A 22,575-nucleotide genomic window follows, 5' to 3' on the forward strand; every position below is an offset into this window, starting at 1 on the left:
TCATTAAGCCTCAGAACACCCCTTTCTTCACTGGATTATTAGATTAACATGGATCTGCCTCACTTACATGTTGCCATCACTAAAACTTGAGAACTCTACAGATTTATGAACTCCTAAGAGATTATAAAGATTTTCTACCTTGTAGGGAGTGGTAGGAAACAATGCATTTTATGGTTTCACAATATGCTTTATGAAAGTAATATGATCTCAGACCACTTTACAGACGATGACTGTGCTCTTTAAGTATCTTACATCAAATGAGATTCCTCTTTCTCAATTCCCATAACTTTTACACACAATGTTCTGACACCTGGAGAAAATTTCTATATATCAAATTCAGATAGTCTGTCCATCAACTGGTCAAAACTGCCACCTACTGGTCAGTCTTCAAATCTATTTTTCCCTTCACCCAAGCATTGCTTTACCATGATCAGATCCCTTCCTTCAAAATGGTAAAGATCAATTACAACAACCAGGCATAAAGCAATTATCCTTTTAACAACATTCACCATCTCTAAGGTGAACCCAAAATACCAAATTGTACAAACCTGCCAATAAAATCATCCCTTTTCCCAGCGTCTTTGTCCCAGGCAGTGATATCAATGATTCCGCCTCTTTCTTCATACAGATGAAAATCAAATTGTTCCCTCCACTGAGGGTTCAAAGTTTTTGGCATAATCTGGAGAACAAAAAAAAGTAATTGTTGTCTCATAAATACCAGGCTTTGAAAAAATTTTTACTCGAGGCATTACATCAAAATTAAGGTGCTATCTAGAAAAGCATGTGTGAGATTTGAACAAAAGCTTCCAGAAATGATGGAAATGAGTCATTAGATGTCTAGCATCTTTAATGCATATCATCTGAAGGAACCCTCGAGGATATGTCTTAAAAACCAAAGGGCACCTCTCCGTCATCTTGAATAAGAAGTGAGATGTATGAATTATACAGAAAAGGCAAATAGTCTATAAGTGAAATAGCTCACTCAAATACTAGCATTTATTTTACATAACTGGTTAATGCACAAAGACATAACTCGCAGTCTGTCATCTCATAATAAAGGGAGATGTGGATTCCCAGGGTTTGTTTTTTTTTTCCCTTACTCCCCTCATACGTGGGAATTCTGAGCTGAACACATGAAAAAAACAACAACAAACCCAGACAAGGAAGTTCTATGGGAGCAGGAAGAAACAGGAAGTAACTTTGGGGCGGTCAGGCAAACATTTATGCTAGAATTATAGCATTGATGTTTCATCCCTATTTTATATCTGGAGAAACTGAGACCTAGAGTTTAAGTGACCGACGTTCTAATATCTAGACTCTAACTCTTTGATTAGAGCCTCAGGTCTCTTTCCCCAAAACAATATGCCAAAAAGTGTTTGTGACTTAATACAAGTGTGTGTATAATCTTTATGTTGCAAATAGAAAAAAAGATACCTTATCCGAAGTGCAGTTTTGTAACTTCAAGTATTCAGATAAGACACCTGGTAGTACCAATGAATAAAGTGACCCATGTTGATGTGCTTTGAAATTTCATTCACCATTGGGTTAAACAACAATCATATTTGTTTCCCTATTCTTTCTTTTTAGCAGGAGGGCATGCGGTGGCCTTTTCTCTTTTAAATGGATAAGAGACAGATCTTCAGATATAAAGACTTTGAAAGCAATGAAGTATGTTATGTGCAAAGGTAATACAAATGAATCACAATTTTTAAAGTTCATAATCTGAAATTAATCAGCAATATATCATGAAAGAAAGAGCAAAGAGAGACACGTGTCCATAGCTGGGTTTCATATTTCATACCTAAAGAGCAGAACTATAAAAATAAGTAATGTTTTAAACCTACCAGAACATGGAAATGATGTTAAGCGATAAAGGACAAGATAGAAGTGGTCATAGGTACCTATTTTTGGAATCAGTAGTTTCTTTAAAATATGTTATTAAGTCCATGGCAGAAAAAAAAGATGGCACTAGATGGATCCTACGATAATTCAAAACTCTCATTATTGGGCTCAGATGCACTTCTATGGTATTTTGGGGAATGGTCTGTCTTACTTATTTGGCCATTAAGAGCCTAATTTTTCAGTTCCCTTTTTAAGGATTGTCTTCCCTATATGATTTCCTTCAGGTCAGAAGTGGTGCCTTCCCTTTCCATGTGGTCACTCAGTCAGCCTGCGAGCAGTTCTCACTGCCTGCTAACGAATCAGCTCTGTGATATTTCTAACTACCTAGTTACTGATGAAAACTTCCTGTGCCAGAAGGAACCTAGGCAGGCTATTCATCAAAAGTTCTTACGTTGGAAAGGATGCGGAGAAAGGGGAACCCTCTTACACTGTTGGTGGGAATGCAAGCTGGTACTGCCACTTTGGAAAACAGTATGGAGGTTCCTCAAAAAGTTAAAAATAGAGCTACCCTATGACCCAGCAATTGCACTATTGGGTATTTACCCCAAAGATACAGATGTAGTAAAAAGAAGGACCACGTGCACCCCAATGTTCATAGCAGCAATGTCCGCAATAGCTGCGGAAGGAGCCGAGATGCCCTTCAACAGACGAATGGATAAAGAAAATGTGGTTCATATATACAATGGAATATTACTTAGCCATCAGAAGGTATGAATGCCTATTATTTGCATCAACATGGATGGAACTGGAGGGGATTATGGTTAGTGAAATAAGTCAAGCAGAGAAAGACAATTATCATATAGTTTCACTCATATGTGGAACATAAGGAACAGCATGGAGGACATTAGGGGGAGGAAGAGAAAACTGAAAGGGGGGAAATCAGAGGGGGAGAAGAACCATGAGAGACTATGGACTCCAGGAAACCTCTGAGGGTTTCAGAGGGGAGGGGGGTGGGGGGATGGGTTAGCCAGGTGATGGGTATTAAGGAGGGCACATGTTGTAACGAGCACTGGGTGTTATACACAAATAATGAATCATGGAACACTACATCAAAAACTAAGGATGTACTGTATGGTGACTAACATAACATGATAAAAAAGAAGTTCTTGAAAATGATAATGTCAAAGTGAAGATATTCCCAACAAAGTGGAATGTGATTTTTAATAAAAACAGATATGATGAGTTGTCCCAAGCAATAAATATGAGCTATAGAAGCTGACCACTTAAGAGGTTGTATTTGTTTTTGCTGTGGTTTTTCAGTTTTTTAAAAGTTTTTATTTATTTATATAAGTAACCTCTACACCCAACGTGGGGCTCAAACTCATGACGCCAAGATTGAGAGTCGCATGCTCTTCCTACTGAGCCAGACAGGGCCCCCTAAAAAGGTTGTATTTGAATACAACACAGATAAGACATGTTTCCCCAATAGAACTATGACCACTATGACCTTTACTAATTATTACTTCTATCAATAATATAATACTAATATGATTATCTAATATACTATTACTACTAATGTAACTGTTATTACACAATATACTTATTATTACTGCTGCTAGTCTTCTTTCTACTACTACTATTTATTGAGTATTTATTATGGATGAGGCGGTATTCCAAGCCTTTGATATGCATAACTTATATTTATTCAATCTTCTCAGTAACTTTATTAGGTAGGTATTATTTTATTTTTTTAATATATTTTTTAAAGATTTTATTTATTTATTTATTTGTCAGAGAGAGACAGTGCGCACAAGCAGGGGGAGCACCAGGCAGAGGGAGAAGGAGGCTCCCTGCTGAGCAAGGAGCCTGATGTGGGGCTCGATCCCAGGACCCTGGGATCATGACCTGAGCCAAAGCCAGACACTTAACCATCTGAGCCACCCAGGCGCCCCTAGGCATTATTTTAATTCTCATTTTTACAGATGGAGAGATGGGGCATGCAGAGCCAGAGTAATCTGCCCCATGACACACTGCTAATATGGGTAACAGGAATTTGGCCCTTTGTTTTCTAAATAAATAAAAGAAAAAACTTGCAATCTGCTTTGGTGCAAGTCAGTCGGAATAAAAGGTTTCAGAGTAATATACAAAGATTTTTATGGTATGTAAAATAATGTTATTTGTAGTACTGATACCAGTACTAATTATAAAAATAATAGTAGTCAACACTCAGCACATTAGGCGCCAGGCCTCAACTTAGGTTTGTTCCAGTTTTTTTTTTTTTTTTTTTAATTGATAAGTTTAACTCCTGTGTGTTAGAGGAAGCAGTTGAGACAGGGAAGTCGTTTATGCAAGGTCACAGAGCACATTAAGTGAGAAATGCAACAATACAGTTATTGGTCTGGTTTGCTGACCTCATGTTTGAAAGAAGTTCTGTTAAGCATTTAAAAAAGTATCTAGTGTTTTCATCTCCCAAAGCATGGCCATTAACCAACCACTGCCTTCTAAATACGGACAGGAACACAAAAGAGATACGGTTACCTTGCTCTTGTACTTCTGATGCCCAAGCCGGAACTTCACATAGGGGTCACTCAATCCATTTGAATCCATTGCCTTCAGGTCTCGTCCCTCAATCAATGTGATACTGACTATTCCTCTCCAAAGCTGTGATTTTCTGTGCACGTCTGAGAGACGTAAACTTTGGGTCTGAAACTTTTGGTAAAGGAAAACAGAGTTAGCCTCTTGAGTTTTTTTTTTTTTGTTTTTTTGCTTTTTTTATATTATGTTAGTCACCATACAGTACATCCCCGGATTCCGATGCAAAGTTTGATGCTTCATTAGTTGCATATAACACCCAGTGCACCATGCAATACGTGCCCTCCTTACTACCCATCACCAGCCTATCCCATTCCCCCACCCCCTCCCCTCTGAAGTCTTCAGTTTGCTTCTCATAGTCCATAGTCTCTCATGTTTCATTCCCCCTTCTGATTACCCCCCCTTTCTTTATCCCTTTCTTCCCCTACCGATCCTCCTAGTTCTTATGTTCCATAGATGAGAGAAATCATATGATAATTGTCTTTCTCTGCTTGACTTATTTCACTTAGCATTATCTCCTCCAGTGCCGTCCATGTTGCAGCAAATGTTGAGAATTCGTTCTTTCTGATAGCTGAGTAATATTCCATTGTATATATGGACCACAGCTTCTTAATCCAGTCATCCGTTGAAGGGCATCTCAGTTCCTTCCACGATTTAGCTATTGTGGATAATGCTGCTACGAGCATTGGGGTGCATATGGCCCTTCTCTTTACTACGTCTGTATCTTTGGGGTAAACACCCAGTAGTGCAATGGCTGGGTCATAGGGTAGTTCAATTTTTAACTTTTTAAGGGACCTCCACACTGTTTTCCAGAGTGGCTGTACCAACTTGCATTCCCACCAACAATGAAGGAGGGATCCCCTTTCTCCACATCCTCTCCAGCAATTGTTGTTTCCTGCCTTGTCTATTTTTGCCATTCTAACTTAGCCTCTTGAGTTTTAAACGAAAACACCTCATTTGGCATTACCCTTTCTCCTGTTAGAATTTTTTGAAAATAAAACAAAGTACGTAGTTAAAATTAAAAAATAAACGTATTTTACAGATTATTTATTAATTATAAAAACATCAATAAATGTGAAATTATCACCTGGTAAATTCAAGGTTGCCATATAAAAGAGGTGAACGCTCAAAATAAAGTTTAGTTTTCCAACTCTTAAGAATCACAAGATGTGGATACTTCAAGAATATCAGAGAACATTTGCCTATGTGTCAAATATGCCAGTGTCAAAATAAGTAAAAAATAAATATTATAACTACCAAAGGCCCCATCCATACTGTGATATTTAATTTTTAATTAGTTATGGTTTTTGAAGATCTTTTTTTCATGTTAAAAGTTGGTTTTAGTAATGGGTTTTAGTTGTAAGATTAGTTATGAGTTCTGTGCAAAGAACTTTTTCATTGTTACATTAGGAGACAACGGAGTTTCAGCTCACTACAGAAGGTACTGTAGAATAGAAAACCAAATCAATATACCCATCTGAGGTGCCTCACTTATACTGAAACTTGCATCACAAATTTTAAAAATTACATATGTGGGGGCGCCTGGGTGACACAGCGGTTAAGCATCTGCCTTCGGCTCAGGGCGTGATCCCGGCGTTATGGGATCGAGCCCCACATCAGGCTCCTCTGCTATGAGCCTGCTTCTTCCTCTCCCACTCCCCCTGCTTGTGTTCCCTCTCTCACTGGCTGTCTCTATCTCTGTCGAATAAATAAATAAAATCTTTTAAAAAAATTACATATGTGATTTATTTTGGCAGGTATGTTTCTGAAATTACTTCTCATTCTAATTCTTGAACATGTTCCTTAATGATTTTTATTATGCTCAATTCTAAATTACAATATTCAAGCCAGTGAACAAAGTCACAATTTTTGAAAATTAGGAAGCCTATCAGAAATGGCTGTATAATCTCTTTGAACTAAACAGCACATACAACAAATCAAAGTAGCTAAAATGTTGAAACCTTTTCGATTTGGATTCAGAACCAAGGAGTACTGTAAAAATTGCTGTTTCCTTCATATTGTCAAGCATGTTTTCTTCACTTACAGTCATTTCATGAAGAAATTCAACTTGTCTCTCCACCTCGAAGTGCTCCATTTCTAAATTATATATTAACTCAACTTTCGGCCTAATTCCTTCTATATTAACATTATAAAATTATAGCCTATTTTGTATAACTCCCTCTTTCATTTTGAATCTCTTTTTCTTTTCCCTTACCACACTAATGCCGTACCCATTTTTATCTATCATTACCAAAAGTAACGCATTTCAGGTTGCTTTTATTAGGAGAATAATTCTTCAAAAGACAATACTTTTTATATTTGAACATTTTAATGGAAATCTTTCTAAATCACGTTGCCTAGTTCCCTGCCTTGGTGATCAGCAAATTTTGCACAACATTGCCTGGTCTCTGCCTTATTAATATCAACACAGGACTGCACCTACACACCCCACACCTCTGTGAGCTCCGAGGGCAGCATTCAAGCGTGTGCTGGGGTGCCCCGGACTTTCATGGAGCACCAGTAACTTCCACAGGACGCCATGGCCCACTTCAGCTGGAGTCCCTCCACTGTCTTCTGTTTTACACATTGACTTTCTGCATTGGCTTTTGTTTGAACCAAGGATTTCTCAGATTAAAAAAGTTTATTGCACCAAGTGAACTTGAAGGGGGTCTAAGATTTCATGCTACTTATTAATATATAATGCAATAGATAGCAGTGTATTTTTATTCATTTTGTTATTTATCTATCATCTAACCACTTCTGCTGCTGCTGAGAGTGCCTCTAACTCTAGACTCTAGAGAAACAGATGCTAAACTTTGGGTCTGAACTTTTGGTTAAGGAATATGAGTGGCAAAGAAGGAAAGAAGTGAATTTTTGTAAATAGGAAGAAATGATTATCTTAGCAAAGGCCAAGGAGTTAATAACAACCAACTTACATAGAGCTGTACAATTTCAAAGTACGTATGTGTGTGTTATATCACTTGATTTCCACTAAAACCCTCTGAAGTAGGAAGAGAAGTCCTGCTATTTCCATTTTAATAATGAGGAATTTGAGGCTCAGTGTGGTTTGGGCTAATGGATGTTGGATGTGTGACTACAACCTAGTATTTCTGACCTTTATTCCTGAGCTTCTCCCAATATTGGTCTTTGGGTAGAGACTCTCTCCTAAGTTTAAAAGGAATCATGATTTAAGTATAATGTTCCTAATGTTCCTATGATGTTCCAGGGAGGTGAGTTGTTATATTTGAGATGACATTCCAGTCTAGATTTTCCTGCACAGTTAATATGTGAAATCACCTTCTACTTTCCTCTTGTAGGAGCACATGCATTCATACTTACAAGATTTCAGCTTGCTGATGGATATACTTAATAACATTTTTTAGGCACTCTGGAAGTTGAAGTCATACATGGCACTCAGGCACACTATACCTGGGTACAATCTAGGCTATGTGGCACCTTCAATTAGCAATGCTAAGTTAGCTTCTCCAATGGTACCACGTCTAAAACCCTGCCTAGCTTGCCCCTCCCCCCTTTTCATTTCTCACATGAGAACAGGAACTTTACTTACAGAGTGGGAAGGAGAAAGAAAGCTTTCTGTGGGATCCTTCATGCTTTACAGAAATAAAATGAACTTCATGGAGGCTTTACCTACTGCCATTTGTTACAAAATGCTTTTCTATAACCTGGAAGAACATTCCTAAAACAAGTTGGAAAGCCAAGGGAGAGAAAGAGGGGGCATACTGTTTCACACAGACAGGGTTAACGAATGTGGGAATTAAGATGATCTGCATAAAAGGTTAAGGGGAAAAGGAAAGGGGGTCCCAAAGGCATAATAACAAGATACTATTTTAAAAGGAATGTTCCCTTCTCCAATATTTTTATTTGTTAAAAATGGTACTTTTCTAAAAAGAATCTCACAAGGGGCACCTGGGTGGCTCAGTCGGTTAAGCATCTGCCTTCGGCTCAGGTCATGATCCCAGGGTCTTGGGATCCAGCCCTGCATTCGGATCCCTGCTCAGCGGGGAGCCTGCTTCTCCCTCTCCCTCTGCCCACCCCCCACTTGTGCTCTTTCTCTCTCAATTAAATAAATAAATAAAAATCTTTTTTAAAAAAGAAGCTCCATAATTCTTTTGTAATTTGATTAATGCATAGTCATGAAATAGATAAATATTTTGTCTAATTATAAAGAATAGGAACTTGAAATAAAATTATAAGGTAAAGGGAGAAGATAGAAACTTACACCACCAATACTCAGAGAGACAATGACTTAACATAAGGACCCACCTGCATCTTTCTAGGAATTTCTGCCTATGTGACTTGGGCATGTTGTTCCCTCTCTGGGCCTCAGTTTTCTTTCTTTCTTTCTTTTTTTTTCTTTTTAAAGATTTTATTCATTATTTAGTTATTTATTTAGTTATTTATTTATCAGAGAGAGAGCACAAGTGGCGGAGGGGCAGGCAGAGGCAGCAGCAGACTCCCCACTAAGCAAGGAACCCAATGCGGGACTCAATCCCATGACTCTGGGATTATGACCTGAGCTGAAGGCAGATGCTTAACCGACTGAACCACCCAGGTGTCCCTGGGCCTCAGTTTTCTTACCTATGATTCTCTAGACTGTACTGCAGAGCTCCAAGTGTACTAAGGGCACAATTCTGTGTGTGTGTGTGTGTGTGTGTGTGTATGTGTGGGGAGGGGGTAAAGGGGTGGTTAAGGGTGTCTGGGGGAAGTAGGCCTGAATAGAAACCACTATATTCCATAAACAGAAAAGATTTAACCTGCTTAAGATAGACATTTATCCTTTTGTTAATTTTTTAAACCACAGTTTTGGGGAGTTCATTGAAGGGATGGTGACAAATGGAATTCCACAATTACGAAAAAAAAAGAAACTTTGAAAACAACTAGCATTTATGCTCTTCAAGATACTTGCTGAGTCACTTGCTGCTCTGTTTAAAGTTTCCTTCCTCTGTATATTCAAGTTCTCAAAGTGTAGGCCACACACCAATGGCATCAGTGTCACCTGGGAGCTGGCTAGAAATTCAAATTCTTTAGCCGCACCCCAGACCAACAGGATCAGAAGCTCTGGTTTACTCAGCCCTCACTCAAGGTCATTTAGAAGAATGCTCCAGGGTGTGAACCCCTGCTTTAAAGTTCTAAGGGTCATAGGCACTGACCTTCTCCTATATTCTAATTACTATAATTGTGAACATTATCCGTTCTCTTGCATAGATACCATATACGCTAATTAAAGTCTTTTAGTCCTGTTGCTAAATTTACCGATTAGGAAAGCAGGTTGGTCTGGATGTTTGGAGAATTTAAAGAGAGAATCAGGGGCCTACTGCAAAATGTGTGAAGTTCTTTTATTATTTCCTTCCTTTAGGGTTTTTTTTTTCCTCATAGGATGTACTTAAATAATTTATATTAATTGAAGTACTGATAATTAGTCATTCAAAAATTGCGTATTGAGCACCTAAATGGAAAGGAGTGTTAGATCCAAGAAATCCCTCAGTAAAATTAACGTATGAGAGCTGGGATTTAGTTATCTGAGGTAATGTTTTCAATTATGTTCTTGTTGAAACAGAATTCTGTTTGAGGAAAGAAATAGGAAGAAAGAAGAAACAAAAACAACCTAGCTTCAAAGTGACGAACCAACACTGCAAAAGGGAAAAATAACCTTTGAACTTTTAAAGGAGTAATTCCCAAATTTTAGTGGGCAATTTGTTGAGATCAATGGGCTGTCCTGGATGGGATGCGGGTGTCGCGCAGCAGGGCTAGCTATGCCTGTATTTCCAGCGTGCGCCCCACATGATCCGCATGCACGCCCAAGTTTGAGATTGTTCTTGTGAGGAATATTCATTCAAGTTCAGACTTCTCAAGACTACCAAGGCACCAGGTATCACTGCCAATTTGAAATTCTGAGGCAATTAGTCCATGACCTGTGTCGTTAGTACGATTTTAGAATGGGTGAGTTGGCATCCCAAGGAAAACATTAGTTTATGTATATTATTCCTTGAAAAGGAATTCAAGATTCAATTCCTCTTCATATGTATAAAAGGGGTTAGGAGAGGGAATAGGTTTGCAGAACAGTAAATCAGCCATAGAGTTCCCAGCTCATGCAAGCTCAGAAGGAATAAACGGACTGAACGATCGGACTTACTTGTGCATTTTGGGAATAAGTACTCTGAAACTCTGCTCTGCAGAAGCCCAGGACGGGAAGAGCAGGCCTGCCATACGTCTGGATGGAGATGAATGATCAGAGCTGTATGGGAAAGCTTTGTGCCCCTATCAACACTTCATTTCAATCAGTATTTAACATTACTTTTCAACAACCCATTATTTGAAAAAAAAAAAAGTATTGGCTCCCCAAGTCACTGTCAGAAAATGTCTTCTAGCACGATGAAGATAAATGCCAATGCAATAATACAATTTCTGGCCACCATTTTCTTCAGTGGCCAAATACCACAGTGGTCAGGAAAAAAAAAATGAAGGACAGAGATTACACGGTAATGGACACTGCTGGAGTGTTTCAGGTTTTCGCTCATAAGCATGGTAGCAAAAAGAAACACAGGAAGAGGAATCATGCAAAGAGTCATTTCCCCAAGACTACTTCTTCAGAATATTTAGGACACTGTTTCCGACGTCAAAAAAGTAGTAAGATACCACAAGAATACACGTTACATGGATAGGCGACAACTGTGATCACGTTAACTGCAACCCACACGCGAATCTTCTGTAATGACTAAAGAGATATCTCTAAAGTAACAGAAATTTTGCCCCATGTAATTTGCCCCATTTTCTCTTTGTTGCCCTTGTGCCTGAGAAAACAGCCAAAAAGTCCCTTTGTTTCTAGGATTGAGAGCAGAAAGATATGGATTCAGAGAGACCCAGCTGAACAAGAAATACAGGAAGGAGGGGCACCTGGGTGGCACAGCGGTTAAGCCTCTGCCTTCGGCTCAGGGCGTGATCCCGGCGTTATGGGATCGAGCCCCACATCAGGCTCCTCCGCTATGAGCCTGCTTCTTCCTCTCCCACTCCCCCTGCTTGTGTTCCCTCTCTCGCTGGCTGTCTCTATCTCTGTCGAATAAATAAATAAAATCTTAAAAAAAAAAAAAAAGAAACTTTATAAAAAAAAAAAAAAAAAAGAAATACAGGAAGGAAATAATCATGATAAGCTCAAAGTTTGTATTAAATGACTAGAGCAGCCAGACAGCTTCCAAACAATGGTGTCATCATGAGACGAGAACATCAGCAGAAGGGTTAGATTTGGCCAATCTGAAAGATAGGTTAGATCATACGCTAAGAAATAAGCATGTATCGAGCAACGTAAAGTGCTAGGGTTTTCATACTCCAGTGTTTTTCATAACGGCATTTTTAAGGTAAAGAAACTGAGGCACAGAGAAGATAAATACCCTACTCGAAGCCAAATGGTTAGTGATTGGTAAGGCTGAGATTTGAATCTATGGTTGCTGATATTTAATTGATCATTTCCCCCAGTGTATCTCATGCTCTGGACAAAGCCCACACAAAGAAGTCCACAGTACAAAAACAAAAAGGGAAATCACTTGTACAGGATTCATTGAAATACTCTGACTCCTGTTTAGGTAAAATTCATCCATGGGTATCAATTATTGAGAAAGTCTAATCAGGGGCTTGGAGGAAGCAAAAGTTGGCAGGTGGTAATAACTCTAGCATATATTGTTTGGTAAAGCATAGGAGAGTTAACCATGCTCCATCATGAATTATTGTCTAACATCTATTAATAAGGTGGTGAAGTTGTAGAATGTCATAAGTAAATGGAGAACACGTCCATATTTCAATTATGGTTATTAAAGTTTATTTATTCAATTCCTTGGGGAAAAAAACCTGGATCACTAATAGAAGGAGGTATCCTATTATTCTAGATGCTGATTAAAAAACAGATGAAAACCAAACAAATCTATCTAGATTTAACATGTGGCTAAAAACTACTCAGTCACATTAATCTTCTCCCTGATACGTGCAAATAATCCTTGGCTTCTGTTATCTTGGGTTTTATTACCTGTATACAACCTAATCCTTCCAAATGAGACCCAGACCCTGTGAAACTGAAGTGAAAGACATCACTGTAGCTTTACAATGGCTGTGTGCGGACTCAGCTCACCTCTATTTTCAGCACAGAGGTGCACATGCTTTTATTTAATCAAATGATCCACGAGACACTACAAAGAAGAGATAATGACAGCCTAGAATGGCTGTTTTGTGCTGCAAAGCCTGGAGCGTGGAGAAATTATTAGCTCAATCCCAGGCACAGGCAGTTCTATCTTTTCCTTTGCCTGCCGAGTTTATTCTAGCGAATTGCACCTGGGTGATGAAGTCCAACAAGTAGATTTGTTCTACGGTCCATCCACCCTCTCAAAGCAGGATTGCCTTTACAGAAAAACCTCCCAGGGCTTTGTCCAGCCTAGTTTAAAGTGCCTCATGTAATAATAAGGCTTCGATCCCTTTTTTCTTAGAAGATGATTCACGGCACTATAATCCTTAGAGAAATTCTCCTGGTTTTTATCCTTAAACTTTCTTTCTTATTTCTGTGGCTTCTTGAAACAACTTACGGTGTCAGGACGGTATTTACTTCAGATGCTTTAACTACCATCTCTAAAATTTTCTGTGGCCAAACAAAAGTTCTTAAGCTTTTACGATGTTTGCTCAAATTATATACTAATAGAAAATCATCGTATATCTTGTAATCTTATTGGTTTGCTCAAATAATGTATTGGTTTCCATCAATGATGTAAAGAAATGAGTCCTGGGTTTGACTTACACTTTTTAAGACTTTTAATTAAGACTTTTAATTAAAGATATAAATAATACCTCCACTTTTCTTGGATGTATGCCACATATGGTTGAGTTGTTCAGAACGTAAACACTCCAGCACAGGATAACATTCTTGTTTGATAGAACGAATACTTCTCCTTGGTCTGCAGGGTTTTCCTTCAACCACACTTTGATTTGACCCTACCCTAAGATGGTGCTCTGACATAATTCCTAACTATTCTGTATTCTGAGCACTCGCTTTGGCCCATTTCATATGATTCATTTCTCCATTTTTCTATATTAGGTATCTTGGTATAGCCTCGCCTTCTCCACTTAAACAATCTTAACTTTTCTCTTTAATTCACTATAGTGTTCTCATAACATGGTTTGTCCAATTAACTCTCAATCATGAAAATCTAAATGTCTAGTCAATGGAGTTAACAGGGAAAAACTTAAATGTACTAAATATTTGAAGCAACAGCACTAAGTTATTGTCCTTTAATGGGAAGTTAAAAATCTTCAATGAAATTCTGACTAAGGGTAAACCAAGTGGCTTCAGATAATATTTATTGCTTTCATGAGAAAGGGTAATCACCATACTCACTGGTTAATGTTTTGTGTCCTAAAATATCATGTTTTGATGAATTATAAATGCCATGCCTTTGGAAAATTAGAATATCGCTGTATCACTTCACTCTTTTCTTTCTGTTATCTTACTCTCAAGAAAATTAAGATCTACCAAGTAGCCCTGACATTTATTAAGCAAGTTCTCACCAGGATTTAGTTTCACTTGGTGTAATTAAGTCGCTGTCTCCAGGACACATGTATTGCTCCTTATAAATAAACTGATAAAAACTCACAAAGCACACATATGCGCCTCATGTAAGATTGTATCTGAACTGTTTAGATTTTCTGCATATCTGAAAATGTCTATGAAAACCTCCCTTCATCCACATCTCCTCTAAAAGTTAATCACAGTATATTACCTGGGCAAAGAGCAACGAGGTCGGTTATGAGAGTGACGTTTGATTGTGAATATGAAGGACCATACTCATCCAAGGTAGACGGGATCACTGATTTTCTGATTCTGTAAGATGGGATCTCAAACATAGCAACACCATGGCCCTTAAACACATCCATCTATCAGTGGGTTAAGGAGCTGTGGGGGAGAAGGGTTACATAATGCAAGAAGAACCTGGAAAGGGGTCAGTGAAGAAAAACTAAGGGAAGGGTTCTATTTCTACATCACATCTGTATTCATCATTGACCTGAAAAGGAACTCAGTTGCTTTAAACAATTGTGATGTTCATAGAAAGAAAAATATTGGTCCTGATCAATCATCTCATTTTCAGGTACATCATAGCATCACTTCTCTGGGCCTTAGTTTCCTCAGTGATAAAATAAATGACCCATAGAGGTTCTGCCTTTATGACTCACTTTGTTAGTTTCTCAACAGATGCTCAGAAGACATTAGACCGCTGTACCTCAAATACAAAAATGTTATATTTTAAATTTGTGTATTTCTTATTCTAAAATGAGACAGTTCAAGAGATTGACAAAGGTTAGTAAAGAATATTTAAGGATTAAAAAAAGGAATGTTTAAGGATGAACACAACCAAATGGAAAGTACTGGAACCTGGAATACTAATTTGGAAGTAGCAAAGTGGAAAGATGTTGAAAGAATCATTGGAAGGAAAACCCTTAAAAATTATTACTTATACAATTGATCCTGGTAGTAAAGCTTCATTCACGTGATCAGTTTTCACACTGGCTGCATATAGAACAAATTCAACACAGAACACTCCTGAACTCAGCTCTCTTGGCTAAGAAGTATACTGCAGGAATTCACAGTATTTACGGGTCTCAAGAAAACAGAGACTGAATTTTCGCCAAAAGCCAAATTCCACTTAAGGTAATGTGACAATTCAAAAGCAGTCACTCTATGTTTTCACGGATAATGCAGGAACATATCAAAGAAATTATTATTTAAGCAAAGACACAGAATAACATCAGTGAAGGCAGCCATCAGTAGGCTGAAAGGAAATGAAGATGCTATAATAATTAAAATAAGCCCTGCCAATAAAAGGCTGCCCCCCCCAAAAAAGTGTGTGTTGAGGGAGCATAGGATTAAGAGAGGTGGTTTATACTGGCTCGATGCATGACTTAACCTAGTGCCGGCCAGTCTGCTTAAAAGACACTGCAACAAATCTGAAAGTTCTGAAGGGAAAGGTGGTTTTCAGTCATGAGCAGTTTCAGAGCCAAGGAAAGAAAATGGCAAGGCCCTACGAATGCAGCATTTTCACTGCAGTATCTATTGCTAGGTAATCATGTACCAAGTGTGAATTTTCAAAGAAAGAAGGAAACTCTTGGCAAACTAGTAAGTGCATTTGTAATAAATCGTGCCGTGCATTCTGCAGAATTAGAGCAGAGCAAACAGGATGAGAGAGCTCGTTATGTGTAAGTCATGAAAGAGTAAATAACATTAAATTGCAATGGCATTTAAAACAAAATCTCTGTAGAATTTTCACTTTTTTCTTTATTTAAATCAAAAGCAGAGTTGCTGTTTTCTAATTCATAAGTTTTTTTTTTTTCTTCTCAAAGAAAGAACACTGATTATCTAGTATGTATATAGTATAAGATTACTGTAATGGAAGTAAATTTTTCTCAAACAGATGGAGTAGATTTTACAAGAAGGGAAAAAAGAAACTGAATGGACCCTCTAGATAGCACCATCATCTTCCTGGAAGGACTGTGGGCCTCTAGCTGGCAAGAATTTGGGATAAACTTGGTCCCACAAGGAACTGACCTCAAAGCGACATATTCAGTATATGAAGTTCTCAGTTCTCACACATGAAGAAATGAAAGAGTCACCCGAATGGCTTGGAATAAAGGTTAATAAAGAAGGCCAGTTGAACACATTTTTCTGAGCGGCTATTTTAAAAAGTGAATTTCCTATTCCATATTTAACTCAAAATTACTATTCAAAACCTAAATCAAGAATATTAATATAAAGGATTTAGACATTACCCTCCAAAAGAAAGACTTCACAGAGAAATAAGATCCAACCACTTCATTTTCTGAGAGATCCTGAAAACAAACAAATATTTAGCTACATTTTGAGGTGTTTTTTAAGGATACTTAATTAGCCCAACAAAACCCCAAATGAACAACACCCGCAAGTTATACAGCCTAAGGGTACTTTCAATGTTTATAAACTGTTAGTTTTCTTCCCCTGAGCAAATTAAAGGTTTTTGTCTTATTCCTATCCGGTATCAATGGTAATAAGTTTAGAAAGGATTCTTTCTGTCATTTTTAAAGAATCTACTTACCTCTTTATTCTTAAATTATTGATTATTACATCTCAAGGTCTAATGCTTTATTTTAGAAAGTAGGACTGTTCAAACACACTTTTAAGATTCTGAAGGAAGTCAGATAATATCTTCCTTTTGACAGAACAAGTTAACACCACAGACCTTCAGAGCATTTTTAAAGAATGACAGCAGAAATCTTATTTATAAACACACACCTAGTCAAATCTGGTTTAATGCCTTATTAAAAACTTCCTAGTTTTATGATATAATATAGAATATAGATAATATAAGTTAACTTGAGCTCTGCAAAAATAATTTTGATGAGAAATGAATACTGAGCAGAGTGGCAACTGGGCTGAAAACAAAGTCACAGATTCATGTTGGATATTTTGTCACTAATCATCCAGCTTCATAAAGCGAAACCATTTCGACTTTAGGAAATCAAAACCGTAGTTGCTCACTTTTAAAAAGAACATTTGCATTACACACATCCTTTACACTTGATGTTTAGCATCCTGTCTCTGGGTGACAGTTATGGTAAAGTTATGGAAAACTGACAGTAATGGGGCAGTATTCACTGTGGACACTGTGATGCAGAGAATGAAGTTTTGTAACTTATTTGATTACTCCATGAGTTTGTGTTAGCAGCTAAATGGTGGACCAGCACCTCACATGATGCCTATTGCATGGTAGGTGCTCAATAAATAATTTGTTGATCGTTAGTCACTTGGAGTTTCATGTGGTAGGTACAGATATTCCTTCCAAGCATGATACCAAAACTCATATCAGGAAATAATAGTGAACTAAAATATTTAGGGTGGGCAGCAAGTTGAATAATTTAAATTTAGAATTAGAAATACATCAGAGATCATCTGTACAATCTACCTGTTGTTGTTGTTGTTGTTTTACATGAAATCTATTTCTCATCTAAATTAATATCACTTTCCCAAGTTCCCTGCATAGGGTTTGGTCAGATAGCGTGGCTAATGTCAGAGGTGACTGGGAAAAAGTCCAGAGTTTAAGACATCATTTTACATTTACATATAACTACAGAGTTATAATTCATTTATTTTACAGCTAAGGTTCTCATCTGTCACACTTAGCACACTGTCATATCGGCACCTCAAAAAAAAAAACCCACAAGTCTCTTAAAAAACACATTTACATTGGGACATTGGGGCATGAACCTTAGATGGAATGATTGCAGTCTTTTTAGATGCTGAACATCATTTAACTCGAAAAATCTCATTCTAGCTTTTATACAAGATGTGTGTTTTTCTTTTTGTATTGCCCATTCTCTCCTTACTTTGATTTCCAACTCTTCTGTAATCAACCAGCATGTTTAGCAACATGTGGAAAATTTTTAAAGTGTCATATTAAAGACACTGAAGTCTTGGAGTCTCCTTACACAAATAATTTCCCCAGAGCCAATAACACAAGTTATGCAACTAACAGTGAGTTTTATCTTAATGTAAAATGTATTAAGGCAACTTAAATGGATGTGAAAGTATTGGCTGTAGACTCACGACAGTTATAACCAATAATATGACCGTTAAATATTTAAAAGTCTTGTTAATTCATTTAAAGTTTAGGTGGTTTCTGATGTAATGTTGATGATTCATTAGTTGCGTATAACACCCAGTGCACCATGCTATACATCAAACTTTACATCAGAAACCAGGGATGTACTGTATGGTGACTAACATAATATAATAAAAAAACATTAAAAAAATAAAGTTTAGGTGGTCTCCAGTGACTAATATTGAAACTGTACCAATTCCGTACTTCCCATTCTTCCTCAAATGAATACAGAGGTTAATGAACTAATTATGTGAATAGCATGCAAAGAGCAAGAGGAGACTGATGATTTTGTGTGCGTGTGTGTGGCGGGAGCTTTAGTGATCAAGATTTAGAACTTAGGTTTCTCTGTTAAAATTTGAGAAACAAAAATATTAGCCACATTTGGATCCACTAAAGTCCCTAGGCTGTGCTTTTTATGCCATATTTAATTACTCCTGTTATTATTCATCAACTAAAATTTATATTTCATTTTACAACCTACATTCTCATGTAAATTTAGGCCTTTATTTCAAATGGAACAACTTAATTTTCCTGTGGACCCTTATGCCATTTATCGCCTTGATGAATATAAAATCCACAACAGATGAGGCAAGGCTTTCCTTTCATGTGAGTTTCTAATAATAACAACAACAATAATAAGACAACTGGCATTATGATAAAGAGTTCTAAAAAAAAAGTGATTTTATTATGAGGGCAAGAAAAACCAAATAAACTATTTGTGAATTTCAGAGAGGACCAGTTTTCAATCATGATTGTAGATGTTTAGTTATACCTCAGTCTCCATCGAGACAAGAGGTTGATAAGTGAGGGAAAGTACCATTTTAAAAGTGCTAAAATTATAAAGTTAGAGCAAAAGGAAGCAAAACACAAAAAAACAGAGACATCAAATTAATAAGAGAAAATTACTGAAGTTAACCTGAATATTGAATGGCTGACTATGTCTGTTGAGACTCTGAATTTATGAAAGTAGCAAGACCCATTGATAATATCTTATTTAAATCTACTTTTTGCCTCTAAAACACCAGTATACACCAAGAACATATATCCTCAAAGATCAAAAATCCTACTACAAATCTAAAAAGTAACAAGATTTTAAATTTAAAAACCTAAAAGATATACTTTTTTCCCAGAGGAATAAAACTAAAGGACAGTTCATTTTTTAACAAAATGAATACAATGTTATTTTTCAGTCTCCTATTTAAATAAATCATAAAAACCTTTAAGGGCTTTGTCATCAGACGAACAAGGATTGGCTACTAAACTTCAATTAATAGTGATATTTTTTATTAGCCTCAATGTGTACAGGCTTTTAAACATTTTGCATGTTATTATAATTCAGCAATTCTTCAATACTCAAACACTCACCACAGATTTGAAGCCTGAGATTGAAATGTGAAGGTCAAGCCAGGTATCACTCACATTACACAACATATTTTAATAGGTGCACAATTTCCTTTTATCAATAACTCTTCAGGCATTTACGAAGTTAAAAAATAAATAAATCCATAAGTAAATAATTTTCGTAGGCTTTGCTGGTCTGACTGCAATCACTGTTTATCAAAGTTACGGCTCTTAGATGCTCCCATCAAGTTGAATATGCCTGCTGATCGTTGTATAACTGAAAACAGGGGCATGGAGTAGAAATTGTGCTGAAATGCTATTTTCCTGTTTTCTTGGTTACTCAAATTGGTGTTCATATCATTTATACTTATTAACACAAATATGATTCCCTCTGTTACTCCAACTGTCCATCTAAATATTTCTGACAAGGGAGAGACAATCTCAGCTCCCCAGAGGACATGCCCTGTAACTGAAGTCTGGCCTTGCTTTGTCTTTCATTTTCCTAGAAATTTTAACTTAAATCCTTTATTTGTGTGTTAGGGTGTACATATAAGCACATGCATATATGCGTGTATACTGCTGTCAACCAGGGCTTCGAAAGCAGAATCTTCACAAAATTATGGTTTATTTTCACTGTGGATATTTAGGGGCTTTAAAGCCAATAAATCTCCTACCAGTCACATTCAATTGAACGTATATATCCATATATCACATATATACATATATATGTCAGATATATTTGACATCTATTATATATACAAATGTATATCTTTGAATTAGGAGGCCATATAATCTTGCAAACCAACCCTCAGCTCCATTATCCTGGAGCCGAGTTGTATTGGTTCCCGCCCTTTGATCAGTTCAGAAAGGAGCTTGGGAAATTGTCAGCTCACTGGGTAACACAGATGAGCAATGTGAAGGCCAATCAACGACCCACAATTAAACATCTTGGAGCTAGCATGCTGGTGTCACGGCATTCACGCTCTGCTTGAGATTACGTGTTGTCCTTTCACTTTGTGCCGACTCATCCAGATTTGCTCCCTCAAGGACCCACAACATTTTAAAAATTCAATAAGAGTGGTCAAATAAATGTAAAGCCACTGTTACAGCAAATCCCTGTAGTTATGAATTATAATATACAAAAATGTATGGTATTTTATACCTATGGGAAAATGCTGTCAAAACAGAAAGAGAAAAAATTATCCCAACATAAAACTTAACTGTGGCTCCACGTATTTTTTGGGATAATAAAATATTTATTGGCATTATGATATCTCTATTTTAAATAAACTTACTACAAATTTTAGGAGTTTAGCTGATTGAGGTAAAAATCATCTCTTATAGTAGAAATGTTCATGCTATTTGTCCTTTGCTGCATTTTGGAATCTCAGAAGCCTTAATTATGAGATTGACTTGACAGCACTCCCAAGTAACACAGATTTGGAAGTATAAACAGTGCTAGGAATTTCTAAAAGAATTATATATTTCCTTTGAAAATATGTAAACATCTAATTTTTTCAAAGATATATGCATAATAATTTGAATTGAGACACCAAAGAAAAGCCATTTGGGTGACTCACATTTGAGAGAGTCAATGACCAAGAAAGTTCGCACATTTTGCAGGTTTTTAAAAAATCATCTATTTATTATCAGGATATGAGGTCTTTAGAGAAAGAACCTGATAATTGTTAAATAATGACTTTTTTTCACTATGTCAGACTGACTGTGTGAGATACTTAAAAATGCGTTGATCTGTTTCTCTAGCATTTCTTAAATTAAAGCACTGAGAGGTTTTCACTGATGCATTTTTAATGTGTCATCCAAGGTGTCAGGTTTAACTACGCCCTGCAGACTCAGAGTTGAAAGTGTTCTCTAGTTTAAATTAACAATAACCTTGCCAAAGTCTTATTAAAAATTGCTTCATTCACCAGTGAATAGTGTTTTATAGTTCATTAAAATTATGCTAAGTGATTATAATAAAATCTTTATAAAAAAGATATATTACTAAAAAAATAAGCCATCAGGTAACAGAAGATATGCTAATGAGACATGATTACATAGTCCATATTATATTATTCAAAGGATGAACTCTTCTTAAAACATTTCTAAACTGTTATTGTTGGGAATATGAGTTGCAGTGTGTATATCTTTATATTATCACAATGGTTATGTCTCATGTAATTAAAGTGATTTATTGAAAGCACGTAAGTTTATTATCACACTCATTAATAAACTAATTCTTTTCCATTAAAACACACACACAATATAGTATAAAATAATTTCTGCTTACTGTCTGTCTGATCAAGGCAATTATTTCATTATTTTTTCTATTTTTTGTCTGACCCCAAAAAATTTATACACAAAACACATATACATCTTCTCGTCTGAGCTCATGAAACTTTCTTGTTGAATAATTTAACCTTAGAATAAATTATCAATGATAAGCTTCTTCTAAAGAATAAAACATTGCAATAATTCAAAGCATTACCATTTCTCTGCCAAAATGCATTTTGTCATGTAAGTAGAACTCTTTGACCAGGTTAATTATTCAGTTGCCCAAGTTTAGGGAGACACTGATCCCTTTCTTCTTAAAATAACATTTTTCTTTAACAGCTGAGTGTGGGGCAGGATTACCAATGTGCAGCATGGAAAGTAAGCTTGTAGAAAACCAGAAGGAGAGTTTTAAAGGATGTTATCATCCCCAGAAGGGAAGATGATGGAATTCATAATTATTTACTGGTTAACATGCCATTCAAATATAGCATGTATTTTATACACTCTTGCTTCTCAGAGGTAAATGCAGGTATATTTCTTTTCCTACTTGTCATTGGATGGTAACACAATTACTCCAGATGATACATTAAGTCAGTCCTGAACAGCAGTTATAATTCCCTGCCCTCAAGTTGGCTATTCAGCTCTTGTTTTCAGTAGTACATACAATACTGCTTTATAAGAATGCCACAAATAATATAATTTCCATGGAAAGAGTTGATTATTGGCAAGATGATGAAAATGATGAACAGATATTTAAGTAACGGGAAATGCCATGAGCTGATTCACTTGTATACCAGGGAGATGTGCATATTTAAAAAATAACTATGTCAACTTTGCTCTCCCTCTC

The 22,575-nt window shown here is 36.6% G+C and overlaps 1 protein-coding gene across 16 annotated transcripts in view; it reads right to left on the reverse strand.

The window, feature by feature from the left end:
- Positions 1-22,575, reverse strand: part of MCTP1 (multiple C2 and transmembrane domain containing 1) — a 508,366-nt gene that overhangs the window by 196,522 nt on the left and 289,269 nt on the right. For 11 of the 16 annotated variants that reach the window (XR_004624150.1, XR_004624149.1, XM_034656519.1 and 8 more), the window contains 4 exons: positions 16,249-16,308; positions 10,589-10,666; positions 4,381-4,551; positions 549-679 (listed from right to left, as the gene is read on the reverse strand). Coding sequence is in view for 14 of the 16 variants with exons in the window: in XM_034656519.1 (XP_034512410.1) it covers positions 549-679; positions 4,381-4,551; positions 10,589-10,666; positions 16,249-16,308 (440 nt within the window). In the remaining 2 variants the exon portion in view is untranslated. The remainder of the gene's footprint in view (positions 1-548; positions 680-4,380; positions 4,552-10,588; positions 10,667-16,248; positions 16,309-22,575) is intronic. The other 5 variants (XM_034656515.1, XM_034656513.1, XM_034656514.1 and 2 more) reach the window with 2 other exon arrangements.

The sequence above is a fragment of the Ailuropoda melanoleuca genome, chromosome 3, assembly GCF_002007445.2.
Source record: "Ailuropoda melanoleuca isolate Jingjing chromosome 3, ASM200744v2, whole genome shotgun sequence".
Taxonomy (NCBI): domain Eukaryota; kingdom Metazoa; phylum Chordata; class Mammalia; order Carnivora; family Ursidae; genus Ailuropoda; species Ailuropoda melanoleuca.